This window comes from Malaya genurostris, chromosome 3 (assembly GCF_030247185.1).
Source record: "Malaya genurostris strain Urasoe2022 chromosome 3, Malgen_1.1, whole genome shotgun sequence".
In the NCBI taxonomy this organism is placed as follows: Eukaryota; Metazoa; Arthropoda; class Insecta; order Diptera; family Culicidae; genus Malaya; species Malaya genurostris.
The window spans coordinates 160248764-160276710 of NC_080572.1; the positions used below are offsets into that span (position 1 = coordinate 160248764).

General features: G+C 36.6%; 1 protein-coding gene across 11 annotated transcripts in view; it reads left to right on the forward strand.

Annotated features, from left to right (window-relative positions):
* LOC131435409 (uncharacterized) overlaps positions 1-27947 on the forward strand; it is a 328202-nt gene that overhangs the window by 79500 nt on the left and 220755 nt on the right. For 8 of the 11 annotated variants that reach the window (XM_058603256.1, XM_058603255.1, XM_058603260.1 and 5 more), the window contains exons 3-4: positions 22319-23397; positions 24452-24643. In XM_058603256.1, the coding sequence (XP_058459239.1) occupies positions 22566-23397; positions 24452-24643 (1024 nt within the window). In that variant the 5' untranslated portion in view covers positions 22319-22565. Of the gene's footprint in view, positions 1-22318; positions 23455-24451; positions 24644-27947 lie in introns of those variants that run through there. The other 3 variants (XM_058603263.1, XM_058603265.1, XM_058603266.1) reach the window with 3 other exon arrangements.

The window sequence follows — 27947 nt, forward strand, 5'->3', positions numbered from 1 at the left end:
TTCGATAGTGTTTCATGAAATGGTCAAATCGTTTTGCACTGTTGGGTCTCGTACAACGCGGTTTTCTTTTTGCCAGCACTGTACATTTCACTAAATACATAGCGAGTTGAAACAGCAGTGAATTTAATTTTTTCTTTTTTATATTGGTGTCAAACAAAAGTGGCCACTGATGAAGGTTGGAATCGATTTCTTAGAATTGTTTTTCTATAAATACGTTTATTTCTTAAGGCAATTTACATAAGTTGTTCTTCGTCGTAGCATCACTTGTACATAGAATTCTTATCCTAATATAATACTAATATAGTCACATCAATTTGAGTTTAATAAAGCATATTCCTCTTATTTTTTAAATATCATATTATTTAAACCAAACGATGAACTGCTATAAATTTTAAAATAAGCTGAAATTTTTATACATTTTGTGGTTGATTTCATAACCCACTTGGAGTTTTTTTATCAGCACATCATTTTTAATAAAATTTTGCTATTGGATGAACTAATGGACACAGTAGGAGTCAGAACTAAGACTCAAAAGGGTCAATTAATAAATTGAAACTTCAATTGTCTTTATGAAAAGATTAAGAAGTATCATGTAAGAAAGGTCACGAAAAAATTTCTGAAAATTATTGACTGTATTTTTCATTTAAATAGGAAATGGGATAAAAATGTTATAAAAATACATTGCTGTTTCAATGCACACATTTTCTCTCTGATTCTTTTCGTTTATTATATAGAATTATCATCGTCACTTGGTAGCTGTTCTGATTTAAGCATTTCTGACAATATTTTCGCCGGTCTCACAATTCTGGATAAAAACCGAGCATAAGGAAAGGTAGTGAATAATGGCGGCCTCGTGTGAACAGCAACCAACAGTTCTATTGCCAATAACGCATTCACAGCAACGGCGCTGGATTCCCATATATCCAGTCGAATTTGTAGTGTACTCGATATAGTACTTGTAAGCTTTTAAAAATGAGACTTATTACCGGCCCGAATAGCTTTTTTGTGATCTGTGTGTCTCAATTGGGTCATCTCGTGATAAAGCTTTAAATCCAAAATTACTTGGCAGAACATCCTTTTCAAAAGCTTCTGTTCCAGAGCTACTATATTCCGATACTTGTTGCACTCGTTCCAATCCAAGGATTGATAATATTATCTCATTAGAACTTCCCGTTCGCAATTTGAACAAAAATACGAATAAATCTTTCTCATTTACACCAGCATATCACGAAGCTCAATGATATTTGACCATATTAAACCTGTAAAAACCTGGAAGCGTTCCTCTGGGAGTGAAAATCACTTACTGAGTTAATTATGTATTCTCAGATATTTTCTGGAAAATATGGAGCTTTCTACACAATATATCCAAAAATTAAAGAGATCGATTCAGCGAATCAAGTTTTTTAATAGACATGGTCGATAAATGCTTGATTTGAAATTATGCAAAGGTTATAACTCAAAAATGAAAAATAACGCATCACTATTTTTTTTATATCTGTTGTTGTTTCAAATTTTAGAATAAATAAAAAAATATACACGCTCTCAGTCTACAAACCATGAAAACCATCATAAAGATATTCGATTGAAGTTTTCAAACACAAAACTCCAACTTTATCTTTATTATATATTTTTCCAGAAAACTGTACACATCCCTCGATAACATATCTTTATGATAACTTTTGACACTGTAATGAAATTTTCATTCTTTCTTTCATTATTCTTTTTGCCTTTCTCTATAGAAAGGTATTAGAATTGCTGGAAAAACCGACTTTCGAACGGAGCCTCGGAGACCCATAGTGTTATATACCATTCGACTCAGTTCGACGAGAACGGAAAATGTCTGTGTGTATGTGTGTGTGTGTGTGTGTGTATGTGTGTGTGTGCACTTTTAGAAGATATTTGAACGCGCTCAATTTTCTCAGAGATGGCTGAACCGATTTTAACAAACTTGGGCTCGTTTGAAAGCTACTGTCGGGCCATTGATCAAGTTCGAAGATCAAATGGTTGTGACTTTTGGTTCCAGATATATGATGGTATAAGTGACGTAACCGACAAAACACATTGATTTTTACCGCTCTTATATATATATGGGTGCCAAAATTTTAGGATCACCTCTATTTTCGTTAAGTTCTAGTGCTCAAAAGTTTAAGCACCTCGAAAAAAGCCTTCGTGCAAAATTTGACCTAAATCGGACATGCGTAAGAGGTGCTGCCCGTTGGTAAAGGTTTGACAATTTTCGACCTTGAAAAAGCACCATAGAGGGGAGTACATGAAATTTCCAAAATCGAAATTTTTTTTGATGCCGAAACTCTTAAAACTGCATGAAACATCGAAATTTAGTGTCATCTCAAAAAAATTTTTTTTTGAAAAAATCAACTTTCTGGGACTTAGAAAAATTTTCATATTTTTTCTAAGCCCCAAAAAATTGACTTTTTCAAAAAAATTTTTTTTCGAGATGACACTAAATCTCGACGTTTCATGCGATTCTAAGCCTTTTGGCATCAAAAATTTTTTTTCGATTTCGAAAATTTCATGTACTCCCCCCTATGATGATTTTTCAAGATATATGAAAATTCCACTAAGTGGACTAAGAAGGCTTTTTGCCTTTCTCTATAGAAAGGTATTAGAATTGCTGGAAAAACCGACTTTCGAACGGAGCCTCGGAGACCCATAGTGTTATATACCATTCGACTCAGCTCGACGAGATCGGAAAATGTCTGTGTGTGTGTATGTGTGTGTGTATGTGTGTGTGTGTGTGTATGTGTGTATGTGTGTGCACTTTTCGAAGATATTTGAACGCGCTCAATTTTCTCAGAGATGGCTCAACCGATTTTAACAAACTTGGGCTCGTTTGAAAGCTACTATCGGGGCATTGATCAAGTTCGAAGATAAAATGGCTGTGACTTTTGGTTCCGGAGATATGATTGTATAAGTGACGTAACCGACAAAAAGCGTTGTATTTGAACGCGCTCAATTTTCTCAGAGATGGCTGAACCGATTTGAACAAACTTGGACTCGTTTGAAAGCTACTGGCGGGCCATTGATCAAGTTCGAAGATCAAATGGCTGTGACTTTTGGTTCCGGAGATATGATGGTATAAGTGACGTAACCGACAAAACACGTTGATTTTTACCGCTCTTGTATATATAAGGGTGCCAAAATTTTGGGATCAACTCTATTTTCGTAATGTTTTTTAGATTAGCATCACTGATTACAAATAGGCAACGCAAATGTCAAGCACTGGTTTGGAAAAATGATGCTGACTGTGTGACATAAACACTGAAGCATGCTTTTGTGAACTACTCGAATCAATCTGAATCAATTGGTGTCAAAATTAGTATCCAAAATTATTTAATAAAAGTATGAAACATATTTTCATGAGACTGTTATGAAAGAAGAGAAAGGCATTATCACACCACTAGGTGGATTAAGAAGGGTTTTTTTACATCCATCAGCAACACGTAAAAAACTGACACTCGCTCTAGTTCTTGACTGCCATAACCGAATTTCATATGTGTGATACTCGCGACGTTCATGTATTACTGCCATTCATATATGAACCACATACCAGTAAGTTCTCGCTTTGTAGCTTTCTAGGTTGTACCCGAAGTATGATCGTGTATGTATTATGCAAAGGTTGATACTCATTTCCTTCTTTTCGTTACTTTGATTTCTAAGCCTTGCGCTTGAGTTGCATCATAAACTACTAGAACAAAGCACCATGCGTTTCCCTTTTAAGAGAACTTTATGGGAACGCATGGTCGACTACTACTAGAAACTGCTAAGATAAAGCACCATGCGTTTCCTTCTCTCAGAATTCGATGGGGACGCATGGTCGACTGTTATTAATTTTTTAGAAAAAAATAAATATTTTGGTCGTCCACAGTTTTAAAAAATATGGAAACATACCACTTTAACATGTCCAAAAATTCTTTATTTATCACTAAAAAATCCAGGGTGGTGCAAAAATTGGAAGAGGGAAAAAATATGTTTCAAAATTTTCTAGTATTTTTTAATAAAAGAAATACATCTTAAAAAATTTTGAAAAAAATTATAAAGCATCCCCATAATGCCTTAAATATGCCTGATTTTTTTCAAATTTTTCGGAGAAGCAGTTTCTTCAAAAATCAAATAAAATAAAAATCAATAGAACCACCCTAGTTCCGTCAATATGGCAGTTGAAGGGTTGAAACTTTGAGAAAATAGTTTACAGTCTATGACCTTTCGAATGTGGTATAACAATATGAATTCCCTTTGGGGGCAGAATTTACATGCTTATCCTGCTATAGCCTTTTTTCTCCAACACCATTAAGACGAAATAACATTTTTAATTTTATTAAATACTTGTAGCAGTCTTGAATGTTACATCATAAATCTTGAATTGAAACTCTAAACTCAACAAAAGCTCACTGAAAACCATTTCAAGATCATAATCCAAACAAGCGGACAATAAGGTTCATAAAGCAAAATGATGAATCAGCATAAACCTGCATTATATCTATATCGAAATAATTCAAAATTCGAGAAAGTTTTAAAACATGCCTTTCGAGCAACATTATATTCATTCGGGTGGATTCCATAGAAAGAATTTTATTTACGACTTTGAGCATTTGTGATAAAAGTAAGAATTAGCCTGCATATTTAATATAAAAAAATATTTGTTGTGATTCATCGTAATAATGGTATAAAACGACTTGTGCCGGCGTTCCGAAAATTAAACATTAAAGACGGGTGGGTAATGTCAAAGACATAACTGGATGTCGTGAATAATAATAATAATAATAGTAATAATAATAATAATAATAATAATAATAATAATAATAATAATAATAATAATAATAATAATAATAATAATAATAATAATAATAATAATAATAATAATAATAATAATAATAATAATAATAATAATAATAATATTAATAATAACAATAATAATAGTAATAATAATATTAATACTTATTATTATTATTATTATTATTATTATTATTATTATTATTATTATTATTATTTTTATTATTATTATTATTAATACTATTGTTATAAGAATGATACTAATAATAATGGATAAACGGCCAAGTTTAACAATGAATTTGGAAATTATAAAATCGATCATTCGAAGTATTGATTATTCAGTGTGGATTCAAACTAATCAACAAGATGGAAAATTATTTAATATGTCAAGAAGTTTGACTCCGCTATCCGTAATATTATCGCTAGCACTTCATAATTATTATTGGAAAAACTGGCACGATTCCGAAATATAGGAACACCAACAATGATATTAACAATAATATCTTATGATTGTTATTATTATTATTTAATTATTATTATAACTTTCTTGAAAAACAAAGAACATCAAAAGTATGTTCAAAATAAATAGTTAAAACCGTTATAATCAATAACTATAATAAAAAGACATGATAGAAAAATTTAGCATAAACATACCATGTCGGTTTCCACTAAAAACCAAATAATATTCAACTAGCTCAGAATACTGCAATGAAGCTTGGAAAATGCAGTAGACATTTTATCATTTTCAGATTCAAATCAGATTCAAATGAGCGCAAGTCTGCAAGCATCGCCATTCCCAGTAATTCCAGAATGGTTACTGAAGTAAACTGTATTTGAAATGCAGAGGCCTTTGATTTGAGTTCGACATGCGATCACTAGATTCAACCCTGAATCATTCGAACTGAGTGCCTTTAAAGTTCACCATAGATTCTCTGCTGAAGTGTCGATTGTACCCCACACAGAATCGGGTAGATTTCTACTTGAAACACAGTACAGTATTCACTGAGTGAATTAGACTGCTCTAGTCTCATTTTACGACAGTAGAAATCAGCAGAAGCACGACCATCCAACAGAGAATCGTCGAACAAATTCTTGATAATTCCATAATGTTTTGGCGCCCCCTGGATGTTGGCACCCGAGGTGATCGCCTGACTCACCTCAACCTCAACACAGAATTTTGATCTCCCGATACAGATTTACAGATTTTTCTTCTGGAACGGATCTGAATGAAGTCGCACTGTTATTGTATTACATTATTGTCTGGAACCTTCTAAATAATTATATATCTGTTTTTGATTTCGGGAGGGGCCCGGGCCCCTCATCTTTCAAGACAATAAGAGATTTAATTTTCCGGTTCTGGATCTTTCCTTCACTAGTATCGGTGCTTTCGGAAGCGGAAACCAGGGAGTACTAATCTCAAAGTAGGTTTATATATCCACCAACTAAACAGATCTGGCAACTAGATGAATTTACCAGTAAATTTTATAAAAGTTTCGCCAGCACTAAAGGAAAAATACTCATGAACTACAAAATTTGAGTCGAAAAGAGTCGAATGGTACATGAAACTCGGCTCTCCAAGCCTCTGTTGTAAAATCGGTTGTGACAGTGATTGCATGGCCTTTCTATATGAGAAAGGAAAAAACGTAATAATTCCTGAGATATTTTGTTAGAAAGCGCTGAAGGTTGATCAAGTAATTATTATTTTAATGGAACAATTGCAGTAAAAGCAAAGTTATCCAAATAATCTATTACGGAAGAGGCATAATGAAATTATTTGTAACCCTTGAATAGATGGTTCTTGATTGTACTATTGAGCAACAGTGACAATAACCTCTACGTTAAGAAACGGTTGCGAAAATCTTTCAAAGTCAAAAGGTTAAATTTTATCTACCATCCCACAAGTATATTTTACTAAGCAAATACAAAGTGAGAAATGCGCTTTAACCATCACGCTTGTATATGTAGATTTTATATGCCAATTTAATCATACCCCATTCAACGAGTAGATTCTGAAAAATAAGACACGATGTAAGACACTTGAAATTATTAAATTATTCACCATCGATCTAAAAATGTCAAACGTTTTAATGCTGTCATACTTTGAAATCACATGACATGACCTAATTCTTCATTTTAGAACCATGTAAAACAGACTCGAAATGGATTTGCCAAACACAGACTAGTTCTGAACCAATTAAACCGACTAAACTAATAACCGTTGAGATCAATTTCATTATGGAAATAGGTAAAATAGAGACAAGGAAAGTGTAATTCCTAAAATGCGAGGTATATAGATAGGTCACTGGATATGGCCATCAATTACTCATCAGTTGTCATGACGCCAGAAAGGTACTCTGCCTCTCTTTATGTACATATACATATACATATTTTTATTCTACAACTGGTCAAAGTATTTGGGAAATCATGTCCCGAGGGTGTGCTGCGCTAACGAAGAAGTAAAAGGAACTCTTCAACGCGATAGGAAACGTAGATAATGCTTACAGTACAACCAACACATCAGGATAATGGAATTAACTTGTTCTAATAGAATGACCTTTACCTTTGATATATTATCTTCAGTGCGTAACTAATGCGAACGTGAAAATGGAATCGTTTCCCGTCAGTTGATTTGTGTATTTTTGATTCATGTTTTGTGCCTGTTTAAAGTAGTTTATAAATTGATCCACATGGATCGTTTTTTCAGACCAACCGTTTCGTGAATTTGAGGCAGTTTGTATCTCCCTGTCACGAATAAACTACTCGATTGGTTGGTTATGGTCATAAGAAAACGAAGTCGTTAGGTCAGGAACAACAAAGAATATCATTGGAGACTATTTCTGAAGGAGGAAGGTTCAACATACAATACTCATGCGTGACCTAAATCGAACATTTTTAAGCAGTATGAAATGCTTCCCGGTGCTGCTTTCGTTACTGAATGTAGCAGAATAAGTTTTATTTTTTACTATAATCGTTGGAATTATAGTGCAATTTTAATTTCTGTAGCAGGAGCACCATGTGAAAATTAAAAATCTCATGCAACAGTTTAAGTCACACCGTTCCGAAACCAAAAAATGAGTTATTGAAATCAACATGTTTTCCTATTTCCCCTCAATTTGAATTGAGTTTTGATTGACCGTTATGATACTTGTTCAAAAGAAAGTACTCTCATCGTGACCCGAAAAAATCGATATAGCAGCAGTGTGTTTCAGAATGACGGAAACAGGGGGAAACTGTGAGGTGTGTGATGTGATGTGATGTGATGTGATGTGTGAAAAAATCACTTTTGGAAGTATAGAAATCGATGAAGTGTCAGAAAACAATTTCCTATGAAGTGGTCAATTCTCTTCTTAATTTGTTAGAGCAGCGCGTTATGCTCTGAAAAGTCGGCCCGGGAAATGTAAATAATACAACTCATATACATTAGTAATGGTCGTTATAAAATAAAACGATTAGACAGAAATAAATACATTTTTATCTTTCAATAACCTTTCAGTTTTTATTTCAATTTAATTGCAGCTTAATTTGTAACGTTGGAATCACAAGCTGTTTTAACAAATGAGCAAGAACCGTTTTGTCATAACAAAATAAACATATGAAATAGGTTTGATTAGCACATTTAGTTTCCTACAAATCTATTTGACTTTTCGACACAATCGCCAATCACTTTCAAACATTTATCGTACCGCTGCACTAGCATTCGTAATCCCTCTTTAAACAACTTCACCGCTGGTAAGTTGAACCGGTTTTCAACGATGTGTAGACTAAAGTGCGCCCAAGGTGAGAAAATTCAGGGCACTAATTGTCCATCGATAACCTGATCGCACTCTTTGGTTCACCGGATAATATTCTATACTTCCTGAACTAGCCGGCATTGTTCAGGAATGGTTTGTGTAGGCGAAACCACCAGGACTGCGAAAAGATCCTAGGTATGCCAATGGAACTACTCTGAATAATAACACAACTTTGAAGCAACAATACATCGTACATCATTTCTTAGCTTCTTGTCCAGTAACTCCCATCCCTACCTCCCTGGTGCCGGCTGGGGTACGAGTAACTATAGAAAAGATCGGGTAACCAACCCCAGTGGAACCTTGGTCGTATACTGGAAGCGAAAGAGGGGGGGGGGGGGCTTGTTTCCTCTTTTCAGAGAGCGAGCCAATCCGAGCGTCTGCTTACCATGTTAGGAACGACTCGATACAGCGTCTGATCTCCATGTTAGGAGTGACTTTACTGTCCTTGTGACAGTGTGAGACTCTAAACATGGCTGACACGATGACAGGAGTTCAGTGCAGACCTAACAAACCGCCCGTAAAATAAGGAGTTTCGAACAATCAAGGAAGAAATACGACTCAAAATATTCCGCAAAGACCTATACGACGAACAAAACTACGACTACAATTTGAAGCTTGGCACATGGAACTGCAAATCGCTTGGCTTCCCAGGATACGACCGAATGTTGAGCTTCACATGGCTTCGATGTCGTAGCACTGCAGGAACTTTGTGGACGGGTACAGCAGCTATGTAGCATTCGTACTGCCAAGGGATACGCACATCAGCTGGAGCTAGTACTACCAACGGAAGAGCAGCTTGATGCGTCGATTTTTGAAGATGGCTGGAGGTCCACCGTGAGTAGCACTGCTGCAACCGTTCTAGGTACGAGGTTATAGAATCGAGAAAAGAACTGGTTTTACGGCGAATTCTAGCAGTTGGTCGAAGAGAAGAATGCACTACGGGTAAGGTTGCTGCAACATTGCACGAGAGTGAATGAGGAACGATACAGACAGGCGCGGAACTCGATTTTCCGGAGAAAAAAGTACGGGTGTGTGACATAACTGGATGTCGTGAATACGAATAAAACTGACAGTTTTTGTTATGCTTTCGAATATCAATTAGATGATCGATTGTGTGATTGTGCAAGCTTTCCCCATTTTCCCTTTTAGAAATTGGAATTGTACAATTTTTATTGCATCGCTTCTAAAATTTCATTGGAGCATCTATATTGAAGTATGACTGTAACTGAATTCAGAACATGGGACTAGCTCCGAATTCAGTTGCAAAATTCAGGTTCGGAATCCAGATCAAGAATTCAGTTCATTAGTTTAGTTTCTGAATTCTGGTACTGAACTCATTTTCACAATCCAGAATCCAAAACTTGGATTCTGAGCCTGACTTGAATCAATGAATCCAGTTCCAAAATCTTGTTCCATAACCCCAGTTTCTGAATTAAATTCAAGTCTAAAATTTTGTTCCAAAATCAGGATCTAGAATTCATTCATGAATTTTTGTTACGGATTTCTGCATTTTTGTTCCAGAAAAAGAATTCTGAACTCAAATTAAGGCACAAAATTTAGAGTCTAAGTTTTTATTTTTGAACCCGTATTCAGGAACTAAATTCCAAAACTGCATTCTAAAACCAAAATTAAGTACAAAGTTCAGGTGAAATTTGGTTCAAAAATCCAATCCAAATGAGGCTCTACAGACGAATGATAGCGCAACCTAAGCGTTTGATGCTTTATACCAGGTTTATTATTGCTGATGTTGGTGGGAGAAACTCATCACGACATCCAGTTCCGTCTAACGCACTAGAAGAAATGAACGATTTTCATTATGTTACATTAAATATTTTATTTATTATCCATTTTTTGTCAACATTTATATACAGTGGCCAAAATATTTTAGTGATACAGTTTATAACTTTACATCTATGGCATTATATGCTTAGTCTATGTTTTAATTTTTTAATTCTTTTTGTTTCAGTCATAAATTGTTAGTGACTTTTATTTCATGTTTGGATTCATATCTTTGAAATTGTATATTTTTATCTACTTAACCTAAACTAACCTAACCTAACTCTAGCTGTAAAGCGCTCTAATAATGGCCTGTTCAGAAGTTAAACATTTAGTTTTGAATTTATTGTGTGTGTTTTCAAATTTCTGCTCGATTATTTCTTGTTCAGCAATTGTATGTACATAAGAAGTTCTAGTCCATGGAGGTAGATTCAGAATCATTCTTAAAAATTTTTTCGAACGACTTGGAGCTTATTTTTATGACATTTTTCGCAACTTTTCCAAACTGGAACTCAATGACTGAATAAACTATTTGCCTATAAACAGCTAGTTTGTTTTGAGTTGACAATTTAGATTTTCTGTTAATCAATGGGTAGAGAGATCTCAATAAAATGCTGCATTTTAACACTATTTTGTCCTCATGTGACCTAACAGTTCGGCTGAAAAGTTCGTATCGTTTAATAGAAACACACATTTTTTTGCCAAAATTCGTTTTCATTATTCAACATAATTGCCATCAGAGGCGATACAGCGATTATAGCGATCTTCCAACTTTTCGATACCATTTTTTGTAGTTCGATTTGTCCTTTGCCTCAAAATAGGCCTCAGTTTCAGCGATTACCTCTTCATTGCTTCTAAATTTTTTACCAGCGAGCATTCTCTTGAGGTCTGAGAACAGGAAAAAGTCACTGGGGGCCAAATCTGGAGAATACGGTGGATGAGAGAGCAATTCGAAGCCCAATTCGTTCAATTCCAGCATGGTTTTCATCGACTTGTGACACGGTGCATTGTCTTGTGAAACAAAACTTTTTTCTTCTTCAAATGAGGCCGTTTTTTTTTAAATTTCGTCCTTCAAACGCTCTAATAACGCTATATAATAGTCACTGTTGATGGTTTTTCCCTTTTCAAGGTTGTCGATGAAAATTATACCAAGCGAATCCCAAAATACAGACGCCATAACCTTACCGGCCGATTGTTGAGTCTTTCCACGCTTTGGGTTCGATTCATCGCGTGCAACCCACTCAGCTGACTGTCGATTGGACTCCGGAGTGAAGTGATGGAGCCATGTTTCGTCCATTGTTATATATCGACGAAAAAAATCGGTTTTATTTCGATATAACAGCTCCAAACACTGCTTCGCCCGGTGCAGAGTCTGGATAACACTCATCAAGCCATTTTTTGGTATCGGCGGCACTTTTTTTCATCAAAAAGTAGTGTTTCATCAACACACGAAATTCCTTTTTTTCCATATTTTTTTACAATAACAAAAGTAGCTTCACTCAAAATGCAATATCTCACAAACTAATAATCAGACAGCTGTCAAATTTATACACGTATCTTTTGAAGGTTGGTACTAACTGAAAAGTGGCGCCCTCTCATAGAAACGATACGAACTTTTCAGCCGATCTGTTAAAGAGAAACTTGCAATCCATGGTCAGTCCTAGATAAAATGCCTCATTCAACCAATCTATTTCAGAGCCATTTATGTTAATTTTGTTATACTCAGGTGGGAAAAGTCGGGGAGATTCAGAGTGGGGAGTTTTAGTTCCATTGATGCATATTTTCCAACTGCTGAAATAATCAACCACTACATCCATTCCTCTCTGCATGTTGTTTACTAATGAACGAATTACGCGGTCTTTGTAGATGACAGAGGTGTCATCGGCGAACAGTGAGAGTACGCCATCACCCGGAAGTGCCGGAATATCTGACGTGAAAATATTGAAAAATATCTGGTCAAGGATACTACCTTGAGGAACACCAGCGGGAACAAGAAATTTATCCGATGATAAGTTGTTAACAAAGACTTCGAAACTTCTGTTTGACAGATAGTTTTTTTACTATTTTGACTAGATAGATTGGGAAGGTTTTTTTTATTCAATATTACAATATATTTTTAGGCACACTGCTTAAGCTCTGAGATGCAAAGGATATTGTCTAATCTTAATTAACGACTAACTTAAAACTAGAATAGTATCATTAGAATATGTCATCTCAGATTCTCGAAAATCAAGCTTTCAGCTGACGATCGGCAGTGGTCGATGAATTGAATATTGCACGAGTCTTCCAGATGCCGTTGATAAATATGGTTGGGAAGTTGAGATGATGCATTTTATGAATTAGGCCATCGTGCCAGACATTGTCAAACGCTTTTTCAGCGTCTAACAAAATCATGCCAGATGTTTTCGAAACAGCTTTATTTCTTGAGAGGGTGTTATTGACTCTGACCAATTGGTGAATAGTAAAACGACCTCTTCTAAACCCAAATTGTTCTTCCGGAAAAGTGTTATTGGTGTCTGCAAAATCTAACAAACGGGATTGTTTTTTCGAACATTTTAGACAGTGAAGATAAGAAACTGATCGGAAGATAGCTCTTCTGATAGGTGGAATCCTTTCCAGGCTTTTTTATTGGGATCACTTTGGCCACTTTCCAACTAGAGGGAAAGTAGCTAAGGACCAAACATTGATAGAAAATAGATGCAAGGTGTTGAAAATGAACGTTTTTCGACCAAGGTTTACCTTTTATACTCGTCCAGTAGAACATCGGGATTGATATGTGCCTGACTACCTCAAAACCGTCGTCCGGTTGCGAAAAAGGCAAGTAAGCGTGATGAGTTTTCCTCATTGTTTCCAAAAGTTTTGGAAAACTTTGTTTTAGAGTCATTTATGGTTATCTCACACTGTAGAAAATTTTATCACAAATTCCTGATCATATTTCCGATAGCTTGCAGAAAAAAATATGTTGTTGGGTAAAGTACATCAACAGATATTCGCGATAAAGTTCTGCCCATTCTTGTACAGGGTAAATTTTGAAAAGGAAGATCAAGATCGCAAAGCGATGGAAGAACTGTACCGTGCAAATGATACACAGAAGTTTTTATTTTTTATTTATTTTATTTTTTAGGAGCAAGGGAAAAGCCCGCTGGAGATGAGATCTTTGTTCTCCTTCTCCAGCAGGCATAAAACCTTCTCATCTTTGTATCAACAGATAACATTTGTCCAACTGATACATAACGAAATCTTAAATTACCCTTATTTAAACTACAAAGCTAGCTAACAACTATTGATATCGTCTAATTATCTAAATAAAACTAGCGGGAAAAAATCGGAGATAACGGGTTTTAATGGTGTTACGAGATAGATTCAAATCAAATTCATCAGAGCAAGTATTGAATACGCGACACATACTCGAAAACGCTTCATTAAAGCCATAGTTAGTTCTAGCACGAGGAATTCTGAGAAAGGGATTAAACCGCAAATTACGCCGATGAATGTCAAAATTTAGCTGTTGTAGGAGATCTGCACAATCAATTCGAGATTGGATGAGGTCCGCGACGAAAACAGCTTTCAATGTATCACGGCGGACAGATAGCAAATCGAGGTGTACGAGCCTACATCGATCTTCGTAGCTTGGGAGATTCAAGGGATCTCTCCAGGGCAGGCGACGCAAAGCAAAACGAATGAACTTGCGCTGAACAGTTTCAATGCGCAGCTTATCAGTTTGGTAATATGGTGCCCAAACAACAACAGCATACTCCAATGTAGAACGAACTAAAGCGCAATATAACGATTTCAAGCAGTATATGTTATTGAAATTCTTTGAGATGCGAAAGATGAAACCTAGCATCTTGAATGCCTTAGAGAGGGTATATTCTATGTGACCTTTGAAACTAAGTTTTGAATCCAATAACACACCTAGATCCTTAATTGATGTCTCCCGTTTTAGTACAGCTTGCGAAATAGTGTAATCATACGTGATCGTGGTTCGTTTACGAGAGAAGGAGATAACGGAACATTTAGAGGCGTTCAGGACCATTCTGTTGACGTTGCACCAGTTGGAAAATACATCCAGCTGTGACTGCAAGAAATTTGAGTCTTTCAGATCTTTGATGAGATGAAACAGCTTGAAATCGTCGGCGAATGATAGCTTCATACATTGCAATGCGAAATTCAGATCATTTAGATATAGCAGAAATATGAATGGTCCTAGATGGCTTCCCTGAGGAACGCCAGAGCTCACGATGAATGATGTAGTAATGCAGTCACCAATTTTCACGGTCATACTACGACCAGTCAGATATGATTCAATCAAATTGAGAAAAGGGCCGCTAAATCCAAGCCTGTCGAGCTTTGCAATTGCTATTTCATGGTTAATCTTGTCGAATGCAGCAGTGAAATCTGTATAGATGGCATCAACTTGATGTTGCGCTTGCATAGATCGAATGATATATGATGTATATAGAACAAGATTTGTAGACGTAGACCGTTTAGGCATGAAACCGTGTTGAGTATCATATATGTAACTGGAGCAGTTGTGAGTTATGAAGTCCAGGATTATTATTTCAAATAGTTTTGAAACTGAACATAATGCAGCAATTCCTCGATAGTTTGAAATAAGGGATTTATCCCCTTTCTTATAAACGGGAAAAACGTAAGAGTTTTCCCAAGATTCGGGAAAAGATCCAAGCTGGAGAGATAGGTTGAACAGTTTTGTCAAAGGTACAAGAAGACTTCTGCAGCATTTTTTCAACACTAATGACGGAATACCATCAGGGCCGGAACTTAATGATGATTTCAGTTTCAAAAATGCATTGTTAACGTCAGCAGTCGTAATCGTAGGATGAGGACCAAACGATGAACGGAGTGGAACATTGCTGGTGGCCAAGAGAATATCCTGCGTAGACAAAGTTTCTTTGGAGAAAACACTGCTAAAGTAGCTGCGGAATAGGTCACAAATACCAGAAGGGGTCGAAGCATCCAGTTCACCAAAAAACATATGAGTTGGTAATCCCGATTCATTCCTCTGATCGTTGACATAGTTCCAAAAAAGTTTGGGATTATCTTTAAGATTATTTTGGATGTTGCGTTGGTAGTTATAGTAAAGCGCCTTATTCAGTCGTTTATAACGGTTGTTAACAAACACATAATGTGATCTTAGTTGAAGAGAAGGATGCTTTGTAAGTTTTTTTAAGGTAGACCTTTTTTCACGTTTATAGCGTTTTAGAAGTGAGTTTGACCAGGGAGGATAAATTTGTTGACGACACGTTTTCTTTGGAACGAACTGGTCAATTGCATAAAGCACAATATTCGTCCAAACTGTGGCAGCGATGTTGCAGTCGTTGTCCGATAATAGCGAACACCAATCAAGTGATAACAGAAACCTATTCATCGCCTCGAAGTTACCTTTCTTGTAGTTGTAATAAGTAGATTCTGATGTAGTGTTAAATATTAGTGGCGAAGATTCCATTAAAGAAATATGGAGAGGTGGGTGATGACGACAGAGTTTAACCAGCGGTTCGGGGGCTGCATCAATGAAACAGAAATTCAAAAGCTCCTGACTGGCAAAACATAGATCCAGAAGGCGATGATTGCTGTTGTAATGATCATTCAATTGAACTAGACCAGCAGTGTTATAGTCGTCCAGTAGTCTATGATAAACATTGCTATTCAAGGAGTCAGCATTTGGATACAAATAATTGGAAACGGAGCGAATCCAATTAACACCAGATAAATTGAAGTCGCCTAGAATCATTAACTTATCGTTCAATTCCATTTGGTTAGTAACTAGCAAGAGCGAATTCAAATGTTGCTGAATCAATTCCATATCGTTGATGCGATCAGGCGGTATGTAAATTACACAGATAAAAAGTGTGCAATTTTTCAGTGTAAGAGCAACCCATAACTGTTCAACACTAGTACAGTTCGGAACATGTAGCGAACGAGAATGAAAATTTGAGCGACAGGCCAACAGAACTCCGCCGCCGCTTTTTTAAAGCTATTTAGTTCGTTCCGATCTTGCCTGTATACCGAATACGCATTTCCAAAAATTTGCTTTGATAGTGTGCTACTGTTCAGCCAGGTTTCGATGAATATGTATATGTCATAGGCACGATCAGCGCAAGCTAAACGGTATTGATACAGCTATTCATTCCTCCGATATTTTGATAGTAGATTCCTAAACAAGTGTTTGGCTTTGTCGAGTTGGATACTGATAAGGCATCGGAGGGTACTGTACCGGTGAGCGAGGGTAGGGACGACGGATCGATTGAGAAATGATTGGGAATGATCGAGGAGATTGTACTTGGGTGTAGTTGTATACATTTTCTTGTCGTGGTGGAGGTCGTGATGCATTCGGTCTGCGTAGGGGTGCTTGCTCTAAAAAAGGAGCAATAGACACACCGGATGGCCAGAAGTCCGGAGAAGTTATTAAATTTTCGAAATCGCAGCTTAATCGATATGAATGAGAGCGGTCGATCGATACTCTGGCGGACGAGTTTTAAGCATTCGATTAGACTACTGTCACACCTAAGTCTGGTTTGAACATAGTGTATAATATTTTGTACTGTTTCGTTAGGTAAAAATCTTGTTATATAGTACCAGTTGCTACTATCTTGTACTTGCTGTGCTGGAGGTGCAACTAATAGAGGAGCTTCCTGACTGTTTGTATCGTTGTTTGTAGAATGAGTAGTTAAAATACTATGATAACTAGGCCCTACATAAGGCACATTTGACAGAACTGAAATGCTATTAACTTGCCTGTTTTTGTTAATTCGTTTAGGTAACGGTTGCAGAATGTTGGTTGTTCTAGACTCTGATTGCGGAATGTTTAAAGTATGAGGTGAATTCGATGATGTAGAATGCGAAACTGATACGGCAAGGTCAGTTGCTGTAGGCGGCACAGTGGCTGGTAGTGTGAAATTGGTAGTCGATGATCCATTGCTCAGTACGGGTGTGCAGCTTGCATGAGCGTTGGTAGAGATCACAGTAGCGGTGGTGGCGGTTGGTGGTGGATGTGGAACAGTGCGGTTATGATAACCGGTCGGGAATGTCGGTGGTTGAAAACATGTGTTGATAGAGGTGACGGTTGACGGCGGATGCGTAGTAGTAATGTTGTGGTGGTTTGTGGAGCATATCGGCGGTGGAATGCTTACGTTGTTGGTACAGATAGCAGAAAGTGCCAGTGTTGAAGCTGTAGCATTTTGCAGTAGCGGTGGAGCGGTATCGGCATTGCAAGTATTGGAGGTGGTTATGGGCGACGGTGATTGAGCAGAGGTAGTATTTGTCGGATTTTCGGTTTCGTCTGGAATGAGCGGAACTATAGGATTCGAAGAAGATTTTAAGTTCTATGAGAAGGAGAACCGCTCACGTAGAGGCAACACTCCACAGGCCGAAATGTGCAGACGTACCAGTGGTAGCCTTCTCACGAACGAACGTGCGGTGATCTTCAGATGAAAGCAGTAATATGATGAGCATCTGAATAACGAATATGGTTTTCCGGATAAACTGACGCGATTGGTCAAAGCAACGATGGATAGAATGATGTGCTACGGCCGAGTATATGGGGCACTCTCGAGACCCTTCGAATTTTGGAAGCTAAGGCAAGGTGATGGACTCTTTTGTATCTTGCTCAATATAGCTTAGGAAGGTGAAGAGCGAGGATCGACACAAGTGGTACGATCCTCCGGAAGTTCTTACAGCTTTTTAGCTTCGTCGACGATGCTGATATTGTGACACATAATTTTGAGAAGATGATGGAAACATACATCGGACTGAAAGCTGAAGCCAGACGTATCGGACTGGCTATAGATGCGTCTAAGACAAAATACATGAGAGGAAGGAGTTTTGTTGGATGTTAACGTCATCCTTAATCAACACCGATCAACTTTAATTTCCGAAGCAACGCGGCGATTCGGATTTATTGCAAAAATTAGTAAGGACTTCAAGGATTCGTATTGTTTGAAAGCGTTGTATTGCTCGTAGGCGCGTCCACTACTTGAAAATGCGTGTTTGATTGAGAGTCCTTATGAAATAGTTTGGAATTTGCGGATAGAACGTGTGCAAAAAATATTTCTTCGATTCGCTTTGCGGTACCTACCCTGGCGGATCCCATTAGATCCAAACCGTTGGCGACTGATTGGAATGGAGACACTAGTGCGGCGATATTAACTCTCCAATGATATTATCTCTCTAACTTCGGTAGGGTCCCATTAGTTGATATTGAATTTTATCGGAATAACACTGCAGATTTCGGAATTGCAAATATTGCTAAATATTTCAAACCGTGAGAGCACAAAAACGGTGACCAGTGCCTTATGCACAAAAAAAGGTACAATTAGGTAAAATGTGGTTTGTTTACTTTTGTCACTTAGGTCGTGATGAAAATTTAATAGAGATTTATACAACTTTCCTTAGCCGAGTTGCATTTAAAAAAATAAAGTTTATACACTAATGAGAGACGAAACCAGAGAGACCGCTAAACACTCAAACAAAAATTGGTGGCCAAAGCCAAACAAACGACGCTATCGCGCTTAAATTGAACATGTCATGTGACATTTTTATTGGGGTTTCGAGTGTTTAACAACTAGTAAAACATTTCAGTAAATTATTGCATGCTTCGGCATAGTTTAAATTTCAATAGCAAAAAAACTCCTTGGGACATTTTCGAATGGAAATTTATTGATACTTGTAGTATTCAAAATGGAATGGTGGGTAGTGTACTTGTTTATGTTAGATTTAATAGTTAAAAGTTTTACGAGTTTTTCAGTTCAGTGCCATTTATTGAATGGAAATTGTGCATTTTTATGAAAGAACATAGGTTTTCTAACCAGCGAGATGCATCCATATAAAATTGCAGGAAGAAATGGCTATTTATCGAAATGATGGAAGCTAAAACTAATGCGTAAAGTTTAATTATTTATTTCTTAGATTGTTTAAGTTACTTAATTTTATGTAGCCTTCAACTGTTACTGCCTTTATACCTCTCTTTGTTTGTGTCGTTCTTAAATCGAGTTCTAAAGAAGGTATAGTCTTGGTATTTAATATTTCATATATTTCATGATCATTTCATTCTTCTTTTGGAATTCGATCATGTATTCGGCAACATCCACTCAACAGGGTAAGTTGGGTACGATAGCTTTGTATGTAGCAAAAATTGTATTCACAACACAAGGTGCTTGTTCGATGAAAATTGTTAAGAATATAGTGTCGAAATATTTGTCGGAGGAGAAGAAAACTATCAATAAATCTTTTACGCCGTGCCTCAATCAAACAGACAAAAAAGTAGAACAACTCTCTGGAAATCATAAGCTAAGGCATTTAATTCTAGAGGCTTCCCATAAGAACGATGTTTGCTCATATCTTCCAAATAGTAGTTAACCATAGATTTTGATTTTTTCATATTATTTATACAATTTATACGCTGACTTTTTCGAAAATCAGCTTTTTCACTTGGAACAAACTAGTTGAATAACGAGCTTTCCGAGGTTCTTTAGCGCACAAGAATGTATACGACAGATACGAAATAAATATAATATCAAATGAGCTAACGAATCGAAAGTGTTCTCACGACTTGACATTGGCATTGTAAATATGATGCGACAAAAAAGATCGTCACTGTCATGTCTGTGTGGCCCAGTCCTCACATGGACGGGACGGCTTTTTTCTCTTCGGCTTTGACGAAACAGTCGGCGTTCGTATGTGTTGGTGAGAAATTAATGATAGTTTGATCCCTCCTCTTTTGGAATGACTCCTGTGCATGGGTCTGAAGGCAAAGAAAGTTACTTTTCACACATTGTCTAAGATATATCCAATGTAGTTTTGCCTTTCTCATATAGAAAGGTTATGCAATCACTTGAAAAACCGACTAGTGAAAATTGGCCCGGAGGGCCAAGTGTCATATACCATTCGACTCAGTTCATCGAGCTGAGCAATGTCTGTGTGTGTGTGTGTGTGTGTGTGTGTGTGTGTGTGTGTGTGTGTGTGTGTGTGTGTGTGTGTGTGTGTGTGTGTGTGTGTGTGTGTATGTATGTGTGTGTGTGTGTGTGTGTGTGTATGTGTCAAATAATCTCACTAGGTTTTCTCGGAGATGGCTGAACCGATTTTGACAAACTAGGATTCAAATGAAAGGTCTCGTGGTCCCATACGGAATTCCTGAATTTCATCCGGATCCGACTTCCGGTTCCGGAATTATAGGGTAAAGTGTGTTCAATATTGTACACCGTCACATAAACCGGCGAAACAAAAAACGTGAAAATTTTTCTAAACTGGTCTCAAAACTACACAAATCGATAGTCATTATCAGTAGGCAACTAAACAAACCGATTCCGGCTATCCTGGTTACCGGTATCCGGTTCCGGAAGTACCGGAAATAGTGGTCATATATACCAAAATGGTTCTCACTCACTTTTCTCAGCGATGGTTTGACCGATTTTCACAAACTTAGATTCAAATGAAAGGTCTCCCGGTCCCATACGGATTTTCTGAATTTCATCCGGATCCGACTTCCGGTTCCGAAATTATAGGGTAAAGTGTGTTCAATATTGTACACCGTCACTTTAACCGGCGAAGCAAAGAACGTGAAAATTTTTCTAAACTGGTCTCAAAACTACACAAATTGATAGTCATTATCAGTAGGCAACTAAACAAACCGATTCCGGCTATCCTGGTTCCCGGTATCCGGTTCCGGAAGTACCGGAAATAGTGGTCATATATACCAAAATGGTTCTCACTCACTTTTCTCAGGGATGGTTTGACCGATTTCCACAAACTCAGATTCAAATGAAAGGTCTCGTGGTCCCATACGGAATTCCTGAATTTCATCCGGATCCGACTTCCGGTTCCGAAATTATAGGGTAAAGTGTGTTCAATATTGTACACCGTCACTTTAACCGGCGAAGCAAAAAACGTGAAAATTTTTCTAAACTGGTCTCAAAACTACACAAATCGATAGTCATTATCAGTAGGCAACTAATCAAACCGATTCCGGCTATCCTGGTTCCTGGTATCCGGTTCCGGAAGTACCGGAAATAGTGGTCATATATACCAAAATGGATCTCACTCACTTTTCTCAGCGATGGTTTGACCGATTTTCACAAACTTAGATTCAAATGAAAGGTCTCCCGGTCCCATACGGAATTTCTGAATTACATCCGGATCCGACTTCCGGTTCCGAAATTATAGGGTAAAGTGTGTTCAATATTGTACACCGTCACTTTAACCGGCGAAACAAAAAACGTGAAAATTTTTCTAAACTGGTCTCAAAACTACACAAATCGATAGTCATTATCAGTAGGCAACTAAACAAACCGATTCCGGCTATCCTGGCTCCCGGTATCCGGTTCCGGAAGTACCGGAAATAGTGGTCATATATACCAAAATGGTTCTCACTCACTTTTCTCAGCGATGGTTTGACCGATTTTCACAAACTTAGATTCAAATGAAAGGTCTTCTGGTCCCATACGGAATTCCTGAATTTCATCCGGATCCGACTTCCGAATCCGGAGTTATAGAGTGCGTACTAGAAGAGTTTGTGTGTCATGTTAGTTGGTTGCCGTACGAACCGACTTTGTCTATACCGGTTCTCGGGTTCCGGTGCCGGAAGTGCATATAATAGTGAACCCATTTCGTTCTCTTAAGGATGGCTTACGCAATCAAAGCACTGTTTTATTCTGTATGTTATGCATAAACAATCACTTGGTTTCTTTCAAAAATCGAAGAGAAAATTTTTGAATAGAATACCACAATATTATATGTACATGAGAAAGGCATCATTACACCACTAGGTGGATTAAGACAGGTTTTTTTCACTGCAACCATTATTTGACAGAAAGACATTTAATATCATTTTCTATTTTTGTATGACAGATTGTATGACTTTAATGTTTATCGATGTAATAAACTAAGCTTTCGAATGGCATATTGATACAGTAACAGTAATTTGGCTATTCTTTTTCTCTTTACAGATTCAATCCAATAATTCATTTGTGGCGAAAATCGGAAATGCAATGTGAATTTAAGGTTAATATTACAATTCTATCACGAGCATATTTTACTACAATATAAGACACTAAGTTACTATCGTTTTAAAGGCTATATTTATTAAGGATTGGTCATCCAGAAATGATAGTAGTAGTAGTAGTACAGAAGAGATAAATGTTTTCTTCCCCAGTATAAGCTGGATCATTTCGCCATGCTCCGTGGGGGCCAGGAATGTACGTAATATTTCCGGCAGATGAATTAATATTGTTGACATACGGAATCGCAGTACCGAGAGTACAACCACGACCAACTCTGGACAACCTGCGAGAGCCACTTGTCCCCATCGGCAATAGGCCTTCTTCCGCCACCGTCCTGCCCCCCAAACAAATAAATGAGCCCTTTCGGAACCAAGGACAACAATCCCACACGTCCTCTGCCTCACCCGGTATCCCACCTACACGTGCACCGAGAGACAGAAGTCCAAGTGTTAATTTCTCACCAGATGATAGGATATATGACTATGATGAAACATCACCGTTACACGATGCCGATACCATTGTGAATTATGTAAATAGGGAAATCATTTCTGGCGTTTCCTTCAACTCCTCGTCCTTCGTACCGTCCACGACGTTGCACAATCCCTCTCCAGCGGTTCCCAAATCGAACTCTACCTCAGCTGCGAAAGGGAAAGAAAAATCTAAATCCAGGCTACATCTCAAACTGGGACGCCTGCGACCACATTCCTCTGTTGAACAAAGCGAGTCTGCTCGAGTCCGCGAAGACCTACAAATTCACGTATCCAATCCCGTATTTACCCGTGAAAATCTAAGGCAGCGCAATTTCGACGCCTTCTTCGAATCTGGCGAAACGGTTTATTCGTTGGAGAAAAAGGAGAAACCTCTACCACCAAGTGCAGATTCCACCGAACTTTCTCCATGGAATACCAGTGATTCCTCTGCGATCCAGCAGCGCTCCATATCTGTTGGATTTTTTCGGAAATCCAAAACACCAATCAACACTCGGGCCAAGAGTGCAGACCTCGAATTCGAAGAGTCCCTGAAAGGTGACAGGTGCCCCTGAACAACTTTATTGGTTGTCATTCTTTTTGCCTAATCCTGGAGTGAGTTTTATCCTTCGTGAAGCATTTTCTATGACTAACAAATATTGATCGCATGACTGTGTAAGTTGACAGCCAAAGCCTCGCTGTATGATAACAATTCTAAGAGTGTCTTTAAACATTATTACAGTTTTCTATGGTCATCTTTCAACATCCTTGAAACTTCTACTCAACAGTAGTTTGTTTTTCAAGCTTATGATTTGCTTATAACGTAATTATCATGTCCAATTAGTATTACAACTCGAAATCGCGAATACATTGCAATAAAAGGTAGATGTACCATTGGTGGGTACATTGGTTTGAAAAAAAAAACTATTTGTAAACAAACTAATATTAAACTGAAATCGACTTTTCATGGTTTTAAAAAGACTTCAAACAGTTTTGTTACCTACTGCTACCTACCTACATCATGCTTCTTAAAAATATATCATATATATATAGGGAATCATTTATACTATCCTCTTTGGAATGCTCAGATTGAACCTTGCAAACATAAGATCTGACTACAATTTTTCACAATTGAAGAATATAAAAACCGCTATTGTTCAAGATGAATGTTTTTAATCAGCTGGTTGACAAATCATTGAACTAAAAGCGTTCAAAATAAGGAAATAAAAATCTGATGAAAGAAAAAGAATGATTTTTAGAATTCAATTCTAGAGTAGTTTGTACTTTTGACGTTATGTCTGTAAAATAGAGCTCGGACAACATTAGTTTGAAGTATAAATCTCTACTTTTAACACACAGTCATAAATTCAAAATTGCATAACTCAGGCACTGTAACCCTCAGTACGAGAAAATAATGAAATATATTAGCCTATTGCATGGTTTGATAATCGGAACGCGTGTGGCAAAAATTCAAATCAAATACTAACATTCTTTTATTGCATCGTTAAGTTTTTTAACTGCTCGAATACGAATATTAATAAAATCAATGTCCACACAATTGGTGAAGATATTTAGTAAATATTTTATTACAACCCTTTCTCAACACTTTCAGAGTCATCAAAAACTCATCGTAGCATATTCAGCAAAAGGGTAGAGACGACGCCGAGCATCGTCTCTACACCGCAGTTGTCACTAGGAGGAAGTATGACTTCCTCTGGAGGTGTACTCAAGGATTTAGGTCATCCTGGCCTAAACGAGGCACTTAAGTCTCACAACAGCGTTACATTCAAGTTAGTCAAAACAGGTAAGTAATTTTCATAATTGCAAGGACTTGGACATCAAACAGTCTAATATTATATTTCTCCCAAGTAGCACGTTAAGTTGCTGTCCTGTATTTTTCTACAGATTGAGCAATTTATCAAATTAGTTCATATTACTATTGTAGTGACTGTTGTGTTATGGAAAAAGCGCAATTTTTCTGTGTTGTGCAACATATCTTTAAGTTCTTCCGTTGTCACGAACATTTATTCACAATTATTGTGCAACTGATACAAAAACTCATGCATCGATCACATTGCAAATGCAGCAATTGAATCAGCGAAAAAACAATTGTGAAACTCATGGGAACTAATACGTAATGTAAACAAGAATTGAATTGATGTTTACAGAAACATAGCAAACATAATTTCTAATGAACAAGTTTCACATTTGATTTTCTATACAACTGCCCGTAACACAAACATGGAGCTTTAAAAATGTTCTGCACACAAATAAATGGTAATACTACATATTGTAAAAATGATCTTTTATGTTTTAGTAAATAGAAAATCGACGACGAACTGCATTTTTATGGTGAAACATGTCTTTGTACGCCTGAAATTTTCAAGCGCCTTTGAATGTACGTGTTTGATGATTGTACATCAATTTCTATGAAAATAACAATCTATTCTTTTCAATGAATATGATCAGGAGAGTGCTTTGAATATGTATAAGAAAGTTATCAAACATTCATACACCTTTTCAGACGATTTTAATCATATTGATGTTTGAATTAATCTGAAAAATCTTGAAATGAATTTTTCTTCAATATTTTCCAATATGGCATCGAGGGTAACAGTGTGCTGAAAAGAAAATGGTTCACCCAACGTAATGATTTACCTAAATAAAAGGAAATATAAGCATGTAAATATTGAATAGGGGCTGTCCATAAAAGACGTCACGCTTTTTTTGGCAATTGTTGACTCCTCACCCCCGCTTTGTCACAAATTGTCACAGCAGCAAAGACCCCCAATCCCCCCTATGTCACATGTCACAAATTCAAAATAAATAAAATCAACTCAATATGTATGACAAACCATACAAGTATGAGGGAAAATCGATTTATTACATGCTGTCATTTGATTAAAAAATATGCCTAAAACTACAAAACCATCGAAATTATTTTATTAATATTTAATATAATTTAACAAAGGTATTTGATAGGAACTGATGAAACATTCAAATCATCTGTTTTAGTTCTGATCCACAGATATATTATTTCTTTAGCTAAGGAATAATATTTACTTACAGGGCTGCAAAATCGGTACTGATTTTCCTTGATTCATGTAAGTTCAATCATTGGATGATTCGATCAGCTTTGATCTTGGTTGAGGAAAATCGCAATAGCAAAGCTCCATACCAATTTCATTAAGTACAATTGATCCAGTGGTTCCTTTTTCAAATGGAATACAATTGAATAAACTGCATCAGAATCAGATAAGAGAAATTCTTATGATATACTATTCTCAATGCTAGAAAATCAAATTACTGAAAAAATCGTCTTCTACAAATGTTTTGCTCTCGCTTTGATGTTACAATGTCAGAATTTTATATTTTGTTGTTATTTTCTCATGCAGACTTTGCAATGATGTTTGATATTTTAACTCTTATTTTAAACTAAATAATGTTATATTCTACCATTGAGATGTTTGGTTTTAATAATTGGTTTGCAAATCACTTCCGTATGATATTCAAGCTAAACAGGGTAGATTAACCAGCTGCATGACATGCTTTATGATTGAACATGTTTTTCTTATCATTAAAATTATTCATAATCACAGCATATATGTTAATGTTATTTGCTGGTTTGATTGACATCACTCCGCCAACATGGTATTGCTGAATTAATTTTAAATACATCAAGAAGCATGCAATTTCAATACGACCGACCAAACAAACTTTTTGATTTGATTGAAATTCTTTCATTCTTTGTGTGGTTTATATTCCACATCTGCTTACTACCTATCATTGGATTAAAGTTAAAGATAAAAAATCCATGATTTTAGGCGATTGGGGCCCCCAAACTCATATACATTGACTGGAAAAACCGTTTGAAGGCATCTTTTTTTTACTCATATTAGACAAATTTATTAATTTCGTTAATCTACTCGCCCCTCCATGCACTTTTGCTGATCACAATAGAAATGATTTCCTGCATCATTCATTTCCGAATTTACAAGAAGAAGCTATTACATCAACAAATACTCGTTTTGCTGTAGAATGTAAACGTGTAGTGTGGAGATTTTTTCAGGAAATAGGGCAAAGCAGTAATATAATTAGGTATTTCAAAAATGTGCTCATTGAACATATTGGACGTCACATTCCAACAACCCTCCCCTCTCCCCCTTGTCACAAAAGGTCACGTTTTGTGAAACACCCCCCTCCCCCTTGCGGCGTGACGTCTTTTATGGACAGCCCCATAGAGAAATTTTCGTTTTTATCAAACTAGTGACTTAAACAACAATACAGTTTAATCATTCATCTTAGTGAACCCGACATTTGTGATACGCACTGTAGGTATTATTTTGGTGAGCCCATGTGCTTTAGTTGCAAGAACAAGTTGCTCAAGCGGTAATATATAACTATGAGAGTAATTATGTTGAACTTAACTTTTCGTTCAATATCTTTGAAAAGTGATGTCAGGTCTGTTCATTTTTTTCGCGAGATGAAAACCGAATACAAATTAATTGATTGATTTTTGTTTTCATTGCGTATGTAATGCTGTATTTCTGAAACTTTTATGATAATAATCTCATGTCGGCAAGTTTTACGTTCATTTAAAGCAGATAAATCTGGATCAACTTATTTGCAAGTTTCGAATTGTTTTTCTAAAAATGAAGAAAACTGCACACACTGACCTAATATTTCATGAGACAGTCTAGACAATGCGGACTCGGAAGCAAAATAGTTTTTACTGCGAGGTTTCTAATTCGGCTTATCAGTTTTTGCCTTGCGGAGAGCATAATTTCACTATTTTTTTCTTCACAAGAGATATACAACCATTTCGGCATATATTGAGTCCGATACAATTATGACAACCATTTGGAAAATTTTTGATAAGTTGAAGAATTGTTTTAGTTACTTCGTTTCTACATGACGATGTGAAAATTTTGGCAGAGCTTCTATAACTACTAGTGCAACGTGGGCAAGTTGGTGATTTGCTGCACAATTGTTTTAGATATACTTAAAATTGTTCTATAGTGATTTTTTCGGTATTACCGTAAAACTTAACAGGTATAAGTTGCACAACCGATTTTAATATATTTAAAAATCTTTTTGAACTTATCTAA